The 15,208-nt window shown below is 27.2% G+C and overlaps 1 protein-coding gene across 1 annotated transcript; it reads right to left on the bottom strand.

Moving 5' to 3' along the window:
• Nucleotides 1-5,052: 5,052 nt before the first annotated feature.
• LOC132925331 (uncharacterized) lies at nucleotides 5,053-5,988 on the bottom strand. Its single transcript, XM_060989739.1, has one exon. It carries the CDS (start codon nucleotides 5,986-5,988, stop codon nucleotides 5,053-5,055), a length of 936 nt encoding a protein of 311 aa, XP_060845722.1.
• Nucleotides 5,989-15,208: the final 9,220 nt, after the last annotated feature.

Genomic DNA, 15,208 nt, shown 5'->3' with positions numbered 1-15,208 from the left:
TGTTTGAGTTATACGCATTTAGCGATTTTGTTTCTTTTTAAGATGACACTACACGTCCATAAATTGTTTCTATAAACCGTTTGCGACGTTTGTATTATTTAAAATAACTACTCAATTTGGCTACAGTAACAGCTGAAAACACAAATTATTTATGTATAGCAAAACCACTATTAACCGTCTTAAATGGGACCAAGAGAGTGATGGATAAAAGAAAAAAATTATTTTTATTTTATTTATAACTATTATACCTACCTATAATAGTTTTAATATGAGTTTTTTAAGATGTATAAACAATTTACAATTTTAAAATAATCATAACTCGCTTTAAAATAAAAAATATAATAAAACGCTTATGAGATGCCCTAGATAATGTTCTTAACTTTAAATTCTATAATAGGTAATTTCACTCTAATTTAATAAATAAATATGGTTATAGTAATTTTTGTGAACGTAAAATTTGCTATGTTCCGTGTGGGTTAGAGAGAGATAACAAATACTATGCTGGCATCCTCTTAAGACGTACATGTATACCCACAATACGGGCGTGAAATATTTTATTTATAATTAACGATAATATCGTTACGATATCATTATGACAGTGGTTGGCGTACAATATAAGTTTATGTATGAGAAAGTGACGGATAATCGGGTTTTACTGTACAAGGCAAAAGACGATATATTGTGTTATGTCGTGGCATTTTTTGTTGTTGTTTGATAATACGATTAATATAAAAAAGTTAATTCAGTTTAAAAAATATAAAAATAACAAGTTAAATAAAGTTTCAAAAGAATATTTTTGTAAAAATTAAAACTTCGAGAATATTCTTTTCGTTATCGTGTAGAAACTTGGTAATTATAAACTATAGCTTCGGTGTTGTTCTTTTTCACTTTAAGCCATTTTCTATATAATAAATCATAATATTATTCAGCAACCAAAAATTGTATTAATATACCATTAACTGTAGGTTGCTTTAAATTAATATTTTAAATATATTTGAGATTTAAAATTTTTTCTTTCTTAAAATGTTATTCAAATTGCATGAATCAAATATTTTTAAAAACAGGTGGGTCGTCTTCGTCCTTTTAATTGATTCTCTTAGAAGATCTTAAAATAACAAAAGAAAGTTAAGTAAATTGTCATATACCTTTTTCAATTAAAATAAAAAAAATAATGTGCATAATAGGTTATACCTAAAATGTATTTTAATGTATTTTTATTTATTAACTGTTTTTATAACAAATTAAAAAATAATAATAATCATATAAAAGTAAGACTACTGATGAATGAACTCACATTTTCAAATAACCTAATTCTATTACTCTAACACTCAGTGTAGAAATATATTTTATGGTAAATTTAGATTTTTATAGGTATATAACTATTTATGAAAAATTAAATAATTATCAAAACAATGTTATATTGTTGGAATTTAATATTAAAAATATGTCTTAATATATTTATCATTTATTGGTTGTCTATACTATTTAGGTTGATATGTTATGTACCTATTATATCCTATAGGTAATAATTTATTAAATAGTGTTTTACGACTTATTGTAGCGCATTGTTTATAAATTTTACACTAACCCATATTTTACAAAACAGTAAATACACTTATTATTGGCTTAACTAAATTGTTTATAGGAACTTGATGTTTAATATGTTCACTTGTTTGTGTAATTTATATTAATATTATTTATTTATTTTTCATACCTAGGTATATAAATAAAAATTAATAAATTTTAAATATCAACTTTATTTATAATTTAATATTCTTACATCTACTCATACTTAAAAATTTACAAAATTAACCTATTACCTAATTATTTGTCTGAGCTAAATATTTCATTAAAATTATAGCGAGATGTATTAATTATGCAATATTCGTTAAAAACTAATAATATATTCATAAATATAATTTTATTGCTACCTTTAGTAAATTATTTATAGAGAGTCATAAACATCACTGGATATACATACATTATATACCTACATAAAAAAAAAACTATACAATTTGAAGTAGATATTTTTTAACATTTAATAAATGTCATGTTATCTATATTATTCGTTAATATATAGGAACTTAACGTTATGATTAAACACTTTATGTATTTATCATATAGAAAACTTGTCTAATACAGTATTATAAAACGATTAAGCAAACTGCAGTCGAATGTCTTGTAAGCAGAAATATATATACACAAACTAAGATAAAGTGATTTTGGTGATTTAAAAGTGTGTGATAAATGACGATGTCAATGTTAAAATTTAAATATAGAAAACTTATCGTAAATCAAAATTGTGATATCTTATCATCTGTTAAGATTTAAATAATATATTCTTTGTATAACAATTGACATAAATGTCTAACCTAGAACCTTCCAATAATTTAATATTATTTTCCATTCAAATGATATCGCATGTTTTTTATTGTGTTTAAATATATGCCATATTATACTGTGGCGTTTCCAAATTTTTCTTGGGGGAGGGGGAGGCGGAGGTTATTAAAAAAAATGTATATGTGAAACGAAAAAAATCTAGTATTAATTACATAATACACGCGCTACATTGGACTGAACTTGTATATTATTCTTTTTTATTTTCTGTGTAAACTGTGAAGTGTAAAAACACTATGTATTCTTTTTTCTAAACTATTAGTATTTATTTAATTTTTTTAATTACTTACGATTTTTTTTTACTGTCGGGGTATGTTATACCTCCCCACTGGATACGCCACTAGCCATATAATAGTATATATTATTATATAATTTTAATAAAACATTTTTGTTTTATAATTTGCAATGTACTTGACGTATTTTTAGAATTTTAAAATATTATTTATTAATTTTAAAAATTATTAATTCTAATACCTAATTAGAGTAATTACATTTATTAGTACCTATATTAAAAAATATTTAGGTACATAATGTATAGATATAATGGGCATTATAAAAAAATTAATACTTCTGTTATAACTCGAAAATAATACTTTGCCATAAAATCTATGTGACTATGACTATTACCTACAGCTTTTACTCCTTTCTAATTCAGTTAAACGATGACAATATACATTAAACATTCATGTCTTTTAATTTACTTTGAAAATTTGTTATAATTTATAATGTGTTATACTAATTTTCAAGGCAAAAAATTTACTATTTACTCGTACAATTTTAAATATCCAAAAAAAAATATTTTTTTGATAACACAAAAATATTGGTACTTACGGGTAAGTAAAATAATTGTTATTATTTAAAGATTAAAAATAATTGTATAATAGTTATGAAATAAATTATGATATAAAGTGGTGAAATCAAAACTAAGTCAAAATAAATAGTTGAATTACCACCATATATTCATTGTTATTATTTATTTATTACTAATAAGACAACAATATAAAAAAATACAATCTTTACATACAGTTTTAAAGTAAGTAATAGGTAATACTCATTAATTCAGGGCTCGGAAGTTAATGTATTTTACATTTTTTTTTTTTTTAACTTTTTAGACGATGCTCTCCTGGCCACAAATGCTTTTCATTATAGTATGTGAATCTGAACAACTAATTTTTATTTTGCATTTTTTGGTGTTTATTACTTTTTAAGTCATTTTTTGACATTTTTGGGTCATTTTCTCACATTTTTAGTCATTTTTACTGACTTATTATGAGTCATTATACTTCTTTTTCTAACTTTTTTAAATATTATGTATTTTCACATGCATTATATCTAATTTGAAGATATTATCTTGTAATGTCATCAATTAATTGTTAAATATTTTTCAAATGAATTGCATTTCTGTTGAATATGGTACCAATACAACAATACATTTGTATTAGGTAATCTGTATGACTGCAGTCCCATTAATAATAATTATTAAATCGTAGAAGACTAACAAAATTATTTTTTAATAATTTTCACCAAACTACTAAAATAAATAATGGTAGACTTTTGCAATTTTCATTAAATATATTTTATAAAATATATAATATAGTTTTTAATACGTTGAATTCTAAAATTGTTTTATTTTTAATTAAAAAAAAAAAAAAAACACCCTCGGCAGTTTTGTTTGTAACAAATTAATCTTAACATTTTAAATTAAAAACGTTTTGTCTGTACATAATACATATCAAAACCCGATATTGCTTTATTATATTAGTAGAAGATAGTTGATATAATATAAATCAATAAATGTTATTGTTCATTTTTAATCTGTACAAAAATTCAAATTCAAAAATTCGTTCAAAAACCTATTTTTTACACTAAATTGAATCATTGTATTTATATATATAATATATTTATGTATGCATTCTTTTTCAGTACTTTTTTTTATATTTATTATTTATGTAATTTTATAAAATATAAAACTATTATATCATTAAAACATTAAATAATAATACGCTTGAAATCTCGAGTAGTGCCTACGTCATACACGTCATCAAGTCTTATAAATTTTATCAATTGGATCATTTAGATTTTAGATCCAAACAAACTAAGATGCCTATTTAAAATGTATACAAAATAAATGATTAAATTAATTTTGTTTGTTAAAACAATTTAAAACAGTTTAGAGAATTTTTTTATTTTGCATTTGTCTTTTGTGAATAGATTTAATATATTTAGCTGTTTTAAAAGACTATAGGTAACTTACGAACTTATTTTATTTTATGTACATTTTAAATGTGTATTTTGTTTTGTTTTGATCCAAATTGAAATTTTGATAAAGATTAATATTGTATGTAACGTTACACTATACGTCCGTTATTATAACTTTATTTGATTTGGTGAATATTTTTCCTTTTACACATTTACTTTTTATGATTTCCAATGTTATTCAGAGAGGTTTCACTGTATTAAATTTTAAACTGTCGTGTACTGTAAAATCAAATATGTTATAATTTTGATTAGGTTTAGTTATATTTTTCACTTTTCAGAAGTACTTATGGATCACCAATACATCAGATCGGAATTTTGTAACCTAACCTGGGAGTGTACCTATTATTCATGATTTGTTTAAAAACGTATAATTTTATCGGCTGTAATACGTTTGTACTACGGTGAGCAGACGTTTGAGTGGCAGGTGCAACAACAATTCATCTTCCACTTAATTTCGGACTCAAAACCTGGTTTCTTTTCCATAGTCGGAACAGTGGACAGTGCGTTACCCCTGTACCGACAAGTACGGTCCCGTGCAACCGGAACAGGTTCAACACCTGGTGTACGAACTATGGGGGCAATAGCGGCGGTCGGACGTTTGGCCGGCGAACAGACAGAGGTGGATTTTTCGACCGATGGACAGACGGAGGTGGGTTTTTCGGCCGACGGACAGACGGAGGTGGGTTTTTCGGCCGACGGACAAACAGAAGTCGGACGTTCGGTTGGTGGACAAACGGAGGTGGGTTTTTTGGCCGGCGGACAGATAGAAGTTGGACGCTCGACCGGTGGACAGTCACTGGTCGGGTGGTCGGCTGGCGGCGGTGGACTGACAGTAGTCCGGACTTCCGGATCAGTCTGCTGGTATGAGTCCCGCTTATAGACTCTATCAGTTATTATCGTACCGATGTTGATGATGATCTGTGACATGGCTCGATCTTCCGGAACACCGGACGTGGGCTTGACCTGTGGATTCTGCTTGATATCTCGGTGCTGAAGCTGAGGATGCTGCTTCCCTACGCGGTCGGCGGTTGGTGGTTGTTGACAAACACGTTTTACCGGACCTGGTGCCGTGACCGGCTCTCCCGGGCTCTTCCGCTTGTCGTCCGAGTCTTTTATCCCTGCACGGTTGTCTTGTAGAGCTTTTATCCAGTCCGACACCGGCTGTGATTTTAAGAAATCGCAAAGACTCATTTCAGAGTTTTTAGCACGTTCGTCACGCCCTTCGCGTAGTTTCAAAACTGCCGACGAGACCGGCTTTTCATTGCATTTCTTTATTATCAATCTGCAACAACATCGGTCTGACATGCACTCGTCTACATCGTTTTTGCTCATCGTTAGTATGCGTATAACAGTGTTTATGGTTTTGGTCGTTAGTGTTATACGGTAAAATTTCGTTAGATTATTTAGTACCTAAGTGGTTTCCTACTCGTGATTTTCTTAATCTTTGAATATTACACGTACATAGAATTAAAAATTAACTGTGTTTGTATTTATCTCGTAATAATACAACGTTGCTAAGATAATTTCACTATATAAAAATATATTATTAGGTGTAATGCGATATTTTAGACTTAGCATAACACATAGGTACCTTGACAAATCATATTATGCTTTTATTTTCAGGATTCAACAACATATTTTAGATAATATGGATAGTAGTAGTATACATATTTTTAGATTCTGAACGGAGTGATGAATGTTGATTTTACAATGATGTGTTTTTTTTTTTTATTTTTTTTTTTTGCCTGTCATCACGTTTTGGAGTAGTAATAATGCTTCGATTTTTGAATTCAGCCCCTCTTTGAAAAGAAAAATTCATCTAGTTGGTACTTTGGGGGGTCAAAAGTGAAACATTTAAAATAGTTTTCAAAAGCGTCGGGAAAAACCCTGAAAAAATAACGGAAAAACGGGAATTTTTACGCATAACCATTTTTCGACAAAATTGATTTTTTCATTTTGCTGTAACTCAAAAACGAATCATTGTAAATACTTGAAATTTTCACCAAATGTTTATATTATGATTATCTATTTTCGATCAAATTTTCAAAATATTATGTGATAAACACAAGTAATATAAACATTTTTAATGTTTTCTACAAAAAATAAATAATTCAAAATCGCCAATTTATAAACATATTGAAAAAAAATAATTATAACTTTTACAGTTTTTAATTTGATTAATCCGTTTGTTACTTATGAACGTTTAAATATTCGTTTGACTATTCTGTGCAATTTATTAAAACCAAAACTAAAAACCAGTAGTCAAAACGAAATTTTTATTTGTAGTTAAAAGGACTAAAGACTCACATGTGTTGTCTCCGTCTTAAAAGTTTAGCAAATATAAGCTCAGCAGATCACGTTTAGCACTGTCAGTTTAAAAATTAGAGTAAATCGACCTAATATAAAACTTGACGGTGAAAACATTATCTGTATCCATGTGTTGGTTTTTTACGATAGTTAAATTTTTTAGTAAGGTATGCATATAAATATAGCGTAAATTAAAAATACTCATAACTCACTTAAAAACTTATTTCTAACAAATAACTCAAAAAAGAAGAGCAAAATTCCAACTTCACAAGCTCTAAAAATTTAAAAAACTGACGACATAATTGTAGCCATTTAACATTATTTATTTTATATTTTTGTACAATATAATATATTATACTCTTAACTATATTTGTACACTTAATTTTATTTAAGTACAGTCTGCAAAAAATATAAATAGTACTTATAGTAATATATAGTACTATATTTTGGTACATAGTATAAGAAGGTGTAAGGTGTAATCTTCACAATTTAAGGTAATCATGAAATTTTGTTAAACATATTATAACAAATTATTTAACCCATAACAATATTTCTATTTTTTAGTAAATTTAGAAAAATTCTTACATCAACTAGAACTTTTGGTTATAAAGGTTAAATACACCTCACAGAAAATATGCACATCTTTCGTTCATCATGAATAAGGAATATTACGATTAGTTTAGTACAAAAATGCTGCAGTTGAATTTCAGGACGGATTATAATATACTGTAATATAAGTAGCTTTTAGTTACTTATAATTTGACGAAGATTTCGGGGTTATAACAATAAATGCATAACTTTTGTTCAAATAGGTGTTCCACCTTTGCCATATAAGTATAAAACGCAGACATAGTAACATATAGTAATAATATAATGTAAAAACTCCGTCAATAACATCGTCACGAAAACAATTAGCAATGCGAATGGTTCATAAACCAGGCCGGAACTAATAAGCCGCGGGGAACGGCTAAACGACACATATAAGTCGATGGAATAGGTAAGGCACGCGGGAGCGATATAGTCGCGGATATATAACTAACCTCGATCAGTATTTGGATGAAAATAGTCCATTCAGCTTATCAGACAACAACAACAGTATTAATTAGATATTTTTATCATCAGCTATACTGTAGACATTAGAGGTACCTTGATGTAAAACTTAAAATTGTTATTATTGGGTAACATAAAGAGTTCAGGGATATAAATTTAATATTATACGTGGATTTGGATATAAAAATAAACTACTGTGTACTAATATGGTGTAAAATCTATTATGAGTAATGCATTTCCAATATCGTATTTTATTAATTTTGTCTTATTATTTAGTAATAATTAATAATAATTTCAAGTTATTTCGTATAGATTCTAAAACAACAGAACCATATAATTAATCACGGGGTGTCCCAATTAAAATATTATGGTAAGTGAAATTTAATTATTTTTAAATGTATCTATAAATAAAAATCACTGTTTACGAGTAAATGTTGACATTTTTATAAAAAATATTTTGCTTTAGGTTTTCGATTATGAAATTAAAATTAAAAGATACAATTTATAAATCGTGAAAATAATTTTACCAAAAAATTAGGTTAAATAAATTATCCTTGTAATTTAATTTTACATCAAGAGCATGCAAGGAAAGCAAGAGAACATTTTAACATCTACAGATAAGATCAGTTCTTTTCAACAGAAGTTGTTACTATGGAATGTCAAAAATTGAAAAACAGACAAATTGGGATATGTTCGATCTTGTCAAGAACTGTCACGTTAATTCAGATCTTACAAACTTAATTTTAAAAAGTCCTACATTTGCTTTATGAAAATATAAAATAGTATTTTCCGTCTTTGGATGTCTCATCGATGGGCTGGGTGAGAAATCCTTTCATTGACTCAGCATATGAGACTGCATTGTTCACCACTGATGAAGAAAGTGAATTGATTGATATAAAAAATGACCGTGGTCTTAAGTTACAGTACTTTAAATTAGTTGAAGATATTGCGAGAGAGTCAAAGTTAAAAAAAATCAAAATAAATGTAGATGTCTCATCTTTTTGGATAAATCTATTGCACGAGTATCCCAAGATTTCAAGAAAAACTATGAATGCGATACTGCGTTTTTCTAATCCTATATTTGTGAAGCAGCATTCTCTTCAATGAATGCCATCAAAACTAAAAATCGATCACAACTGAAGAACTTGGAAGACGAGTGACGACATGAGGGTGTGCTTATCAACCATTCGACCACGAAGGAACCTAATAATGAAGAGAAAACAGTCCCAAATTTCTCACTAAGATTAGGTTTTTTATAAAAATTGTAATGTATCTTGTTTTTCCATTTCAATAAATTAAATATTAAGAATAATTGTAATAATATTTTTTTCTATCCTACCATTTTAAAATGTTTGATAGAAATATTATACTGATATACAACTACTTTGGTATTAATAATTAATATGATGAAAGTCTAGTATAAAAAAATGTGTATACATAAATAAGTCAGTGACAAGTGTGCCGCGGCTAAATATGGGTTGGGATTAGTGTGCCGCGAAGGAAAAAGGCTGGGAAACGCTGGTATAGGTGGTAGCAGCAACGTTCTGGAGACGATCATACTCATTTTTCAAATGTTTGTTTATTACTTACGCTTACATAACACTATAACAGCAACACTCGACTATATCTACACACGCGTTAAATATCGGCTATCGAATACAATACTTCTAAGAAAAAGAGCGCTTCCAAACTCCAAAGTCCATACCATTCTATAGAACTATCTCTTCCTTGCTATATAATAACATAATTATTAAATATTTGAGAACTCCAGTTCCGATTCTATACAGAATCCTTATCACATTGTTAGATCGATCATTTATACGCTATTTTTTGAATGGTCTATTTAAAATTTAAAGTTTTACATGATGTAAAAAATTAAGCACGTTCTTAGTGGTATTTTAAGAAATTTGTCTCGTGTCAGTTGTGTACTAACATTATATGAAAATCGTTCTTACTTCGGTACTTCTGTATTATACATTATAAAAATTTAACTAATGCACAATATTACATGTCATGTGCACACACATTTGCACCAATATGGTTAGTATTTAATTTCTTAAAACCAGTCTATTTGAAAGAAAACAAGTGAAGACATAATAATAATTATCTTTTGAATTAATTAGTGTTGTATTGTATGCTTGACTTAAGATACACTACCTATCTAGATTTAATGGGTATCATTGATTAGGTACATAATGAACTATAAAATATGACGACAATTAGTATAATATTAAGTCGATTGTCAAAAGCTAAAACTCCCAGGAATTAATCTCAAATATGGAATTAAACACCCTCCGTTTGTTCCTAATAATATTAATAATAGGGGCGTGTATCGATTGCGCCGAAATGACCTTTTTACCTGTAAGAAATCTATCAATTGCGCCACGTAGGTATCAACTCCACCAATTTTTTTACATATTAATTCCGCCGGTTATCAATCCACTTATACAATTAAGTTGATTAAAATCATCGAATTCAGTAATCATTAAGTATGGTAGAATTTATTTTAACTAATGTTAATATAAATTGTGTACTATCATTATATTTATTCGTATATACTAATTTACTGCCTATAATTAATTCAAGTTATGGGTCCATAAAAAGAATGTTAAATGCATAAAATAATATAAAAACTCGAGTTACAGCGAAAAAAAAAGTATATAAAGCGTGCCATTGGAAACTAGCATGTCACTAGTAAGTTCCATCACCTATCTAAGCACAGACATCAAATAATCAGGTGTGTACTTATACATAATTTTAATTTACTTAATATAAATAATTTTTAGTTTAACAATTAAGAATCATAAAAATTGTGAAGAAAAATCATTATTTCATAAATTGTAAATAAATGAATATCATGTTTAATAAAGTGAAAAAAAGTTGTTACTTATTTATGTCGTGTACCAATTAAACATTATATAATTAATTAATACAAATATTCTACTCGAAAAAAAAATAATAAATTTCACCATAAGCATATGGATATATACGATTTTTTTCATATAATTAATCAATAGTTAAATTTCTTTCCTTTCAAGTCAGAGGGTTTCCACACTGACCACACTGATGGACCTCACTCCACACTCCACTTCACGTGTTTATCTTAATATTAGTTATCAAATTTACTTATTGTACATAATATTAAAGATTGTAAATATATTTTTGTTGTTAAATAAATAAAACAAAAGTATAATAAACTCTTTCAATTCAAAGTAAAATATATCAGTGTACTTTTTAATAAATATTTGTTTGTTTTAACATTAAAATTATTTTCAACATTTAATGAAGATAAAATACTATTTTAGTTATAAAAAAACCAAATGAAACCTCAAAATATATTTACATCTAACAAATATTATTACATAATATTTTTTATTCATATTATAATTTTTGAATGAAAAATAAAATAAAATCACATCAGATATTTTTATCATCAGCTATAAGTATTTTAGGTTTTAAAGGTACCTTGATCTAAAACTTAAAATTTTTATTTTAGGGTAACATAAGAAGTATAACAATATAAACTTCGTTATAAATGAACTTAAATTTAAAAATAAAGGTCCACTAGTATGGTGTAAAGTCACATATCCAATGATAGTATTTATAGTAATGCATTTCCAATATTAATATTATCTTATTATTTAGTAATAATTAATAATAATTTCAAGTTATTTCGTATAGATTATAAAACAATAGAACCATATAATTAATCACGGGGTGTCCCAATTAAAATATTATGGTAAGTGAAATTTAATTATTTTTAAATGTATCTATAAATAAAAATCACTGTTTACGAGTAAATGTTGACATTTTTATAAAAAATATTTTGCTTTAGGTTTTCGATTATGAAATTAAAATTAAAAGGTACAATTTATAAATCGTGAAAATAATTTTACCAAAAAATTAGGTTAAATAAATTATCCTTGTAATTTAATTTTACATCAAGAGGTTAAGTTTGGGTAGATTAGGCCAGAAAAAAAGGTTTAAACAATCCAGAAAAAAATTAAGGTTAACATTAATGAATTTAGATCTTGTTGCACTGTTAACAATAATAATATTTATTCTATTATTTTCTAATGTTATGTATTAATTTTGTTTATAGGAAAATGTCTCCATTACAAGTATGGGTTGTATTATCAACAATGGTTATATTCAATCAGGCCAGAGTGCTATTCTACAATAACCAAATAAAAGATAACAGAAATATTCCATTCATAACTGATTTCAAAAATTTGGAAGATCCTACTAAAATTATACAATCACATGGAAGTACAGATACCCCATTAACTATACCAAGACAAATTGCTACAGTGATCACAGCTAGTCCGAAAATTACAAATAAAAATCCATCAATAACACCAGCTTCAAAAAATACACCAATAACCAAACTCATTTCTGTTTCAACAACAACAAATTCAAAGAATACTCCTAAAAATACACCCATTACTACAGAGGATTCAGATGATAATGTACACTCAGATAATGAATCTTCTATGCCTGTTATGAAAAGTTCTTTGTTGAGCTTTTTAATAAAAGAGACGTTAATATTATTTGGAAAGGGAGCTGTCGACGAAGTTGGCCGTAAAGCTGTCCAAAAAACGGTGGACAAATAAAAAATATATTTTGATTAAAGTATTTAAAGTACTATAAATTTATTAAAAATATTTCTACAATATCTTGTATCTATTTAAGTTATTAAAAAGTGAAATGGGTTCGGGAACATCTAAAATTGAGTTCTCTATTAAAATGCATTGCATTTGTACAAATAGGTATATATATTTATGTATTATTGAAATCGTTTGTGATGTATAATATAACAATAAATTATAAATTATACTTAATATCAAATTAAAATTTGAAATATTTGTAATTTATTATATATTGAATGTTTGTATCTTGTATGTATACATTAATAAGTGAAAAAGCGAAAAACACTTAAAATTTTAAAATATTTATAATATTCCTTAAAATTGCTTCATAATCCCACTAATTTAATACCTAGCGTATACCATGTTGGTTGCTTGAGTCTTCGTGGTATTGAAGTTTCGGAAACTGCTATTAGTGTCATAATTAGTTATTCCACTCTGTAGTGTAGGTCCTCCTCATTCCAGACAGAGTGTCCGTAAAACACTCTCTCCATCAGTAATTTTTGGAAATCAGAGTATATCTCAGTCTGCTATCTGAATATTGAATCTCTGAGAACTAAAAGTACGGGCTACTGACGTTTAAGTTTTTGTCACCGTTTTAGATATCCACTATTACCGCGGGAGTCCCACTAAACTGTGACCAATGAAGGTTCGTCTCTAATACCACAGCTGTTGATTTCTCATCCGGTAAATTGCCGTTATGAGTTTGAGCGGAGCCCAGCAGAGTCCGATGTGGATTCCACTCATCGTTTTATATGGTTCTTGAATTAATTATACACTAGACTCCTTTCCTTCATTTCCGGTAACAAGTCATCTATTGCCTGTCTAGCCCTCTCTAGGTTCAATTATTGTCCTATCTTTATGCTATCTACCCATTTAATATAGTGTCCTGTCTAGAACATTTTTTCGGAGAGGAAAGATTATAGATATTTTTAATAGCACGAACATATTTTAAATGTATTTATTTCACTAGATGATAATTTTTGCATAAACAGGTACTATATTATACATATTCAATAATTATATTTGTAAAAAACAATAATAATTTTATTTGTCGTCATAAATTGGTCATAAAAGATAATTTAAAAAATAGTTATACACGTTGCTTAATTATTAAAATAATAATTAGTACCGAATAGGCAATTATAGAATAAATCCTTGTCTATGAGGTGTTAAAACGAACCTTTATTATCAACACTTTATTAGGTTCGACGTACATTTAATTTTTAATTGATAGAAAAGTTAACACAGTTAATCGATTTTCGCTTATTGTATTGCGTAAACATGTTTTGACACTCCTTAGAGTAGTAAACGTACTTTTTAAACACACAGGTAAGTAGCTAATATTTCTAATAGTTTTCTAATATTTGGAAAAAATCGTCTATATTTCCTAATAAAAATTCTATTACATTCGAAGGTTTTACTTCAACGTTATCTTTAGGTATTTTTATTTCTACACGAAGAATTGTTCATTAAATACTATGTAGTATAGAAATTAACTTTCATAAAAGGTTATAACATCTTTTGAAAGATCTGGGGAACTCTCTAATACGACTTAATTTACTGGTACTAAGTTAGTTATTAAAACAATCTTATAAATTAAAAATAACATGGTCTAAAAATGGATTGAATATTGTGCATATGTAATACTCTTCAGGTGATTATGAAGGAGTATTATCATGATTTATTTGTTTTTTACGAAGCTAGACACTTCACTTCTCATATCAATAAGTATTTGATTACGTCTTGTATTACATTTTGCTTTAAATTTGGAATCACTATTTTCACGAAGATTCCTATTAGAGCATCAATTACATATTAACGGAAGAACCTGAAAATTGTAAAATATAGTCCGTAAGTGTTATAATGTTAATTTACAAGCAAATAATTTTTTTCATTATGCTTAAATAAGAAAAACTGACGATAAATTACCCATGGTATTTTTGACAACAGTTATCTTACAACATTAATTGCAATACTAAGATAATGCAAACTAATAAAGTCTTTAAATAATTTTTAACAAAAACAACATAAGCGCAATTTAGAGGACCGCTTCAATTGAAGCCGCATCACCAAGCCCCGGAATCCTGGCCAATCAAAAATTTAAGTTAATACCATCCAATTGTAAATTTTCAATAATAGTTGTCGCTAGATCATAGTCACTTAAATTAGTAATAACTACAAACTAACTTTAAAAAATCTTCTTGAATTAAACTAAATATCAAATCAGGAGTAATGTAACGGATATATAGAGACATCTGTACATTTTTAGACATCAGTAGTTTCATCTGGCATAACTAAAAACATCTTACTCCGATTAACTTTGTTATTTTTTCAACTAATTTTTTTCTGATATAATATCGCCTAAATATTTTATCAATTGTTTTTGTATTTTATTACTTGTAAAGAGTGCATTTAAACTACCGTCCGATGTAAATACATTATTTTCCTTTCCATTTAATACAGATTTAGGCTGTTAATAGCAACACTAGATATTATATTGTTAAAGGTAGGTTACCAGTAATGTTTTTCATCGTTTCGTAATTATG

This window comes from Rhopalosiphum padi, chromosome 3, assembly GCF_020882245.1.
Source record: "Rhopalosiphum padi isolate XX-2018 chromosome 3, ASM2088224v1, whole genome shotgun sequence".
NCBI lineage: Eukaryota > Metazoa > Arthropoda > Insecta > Hemiptera > Aphididae > Rhopalosiphum > Rhopalosiphum padi.
This window is presented reverse-complemented; position numbering and strand designations above follow the sequence as displayed.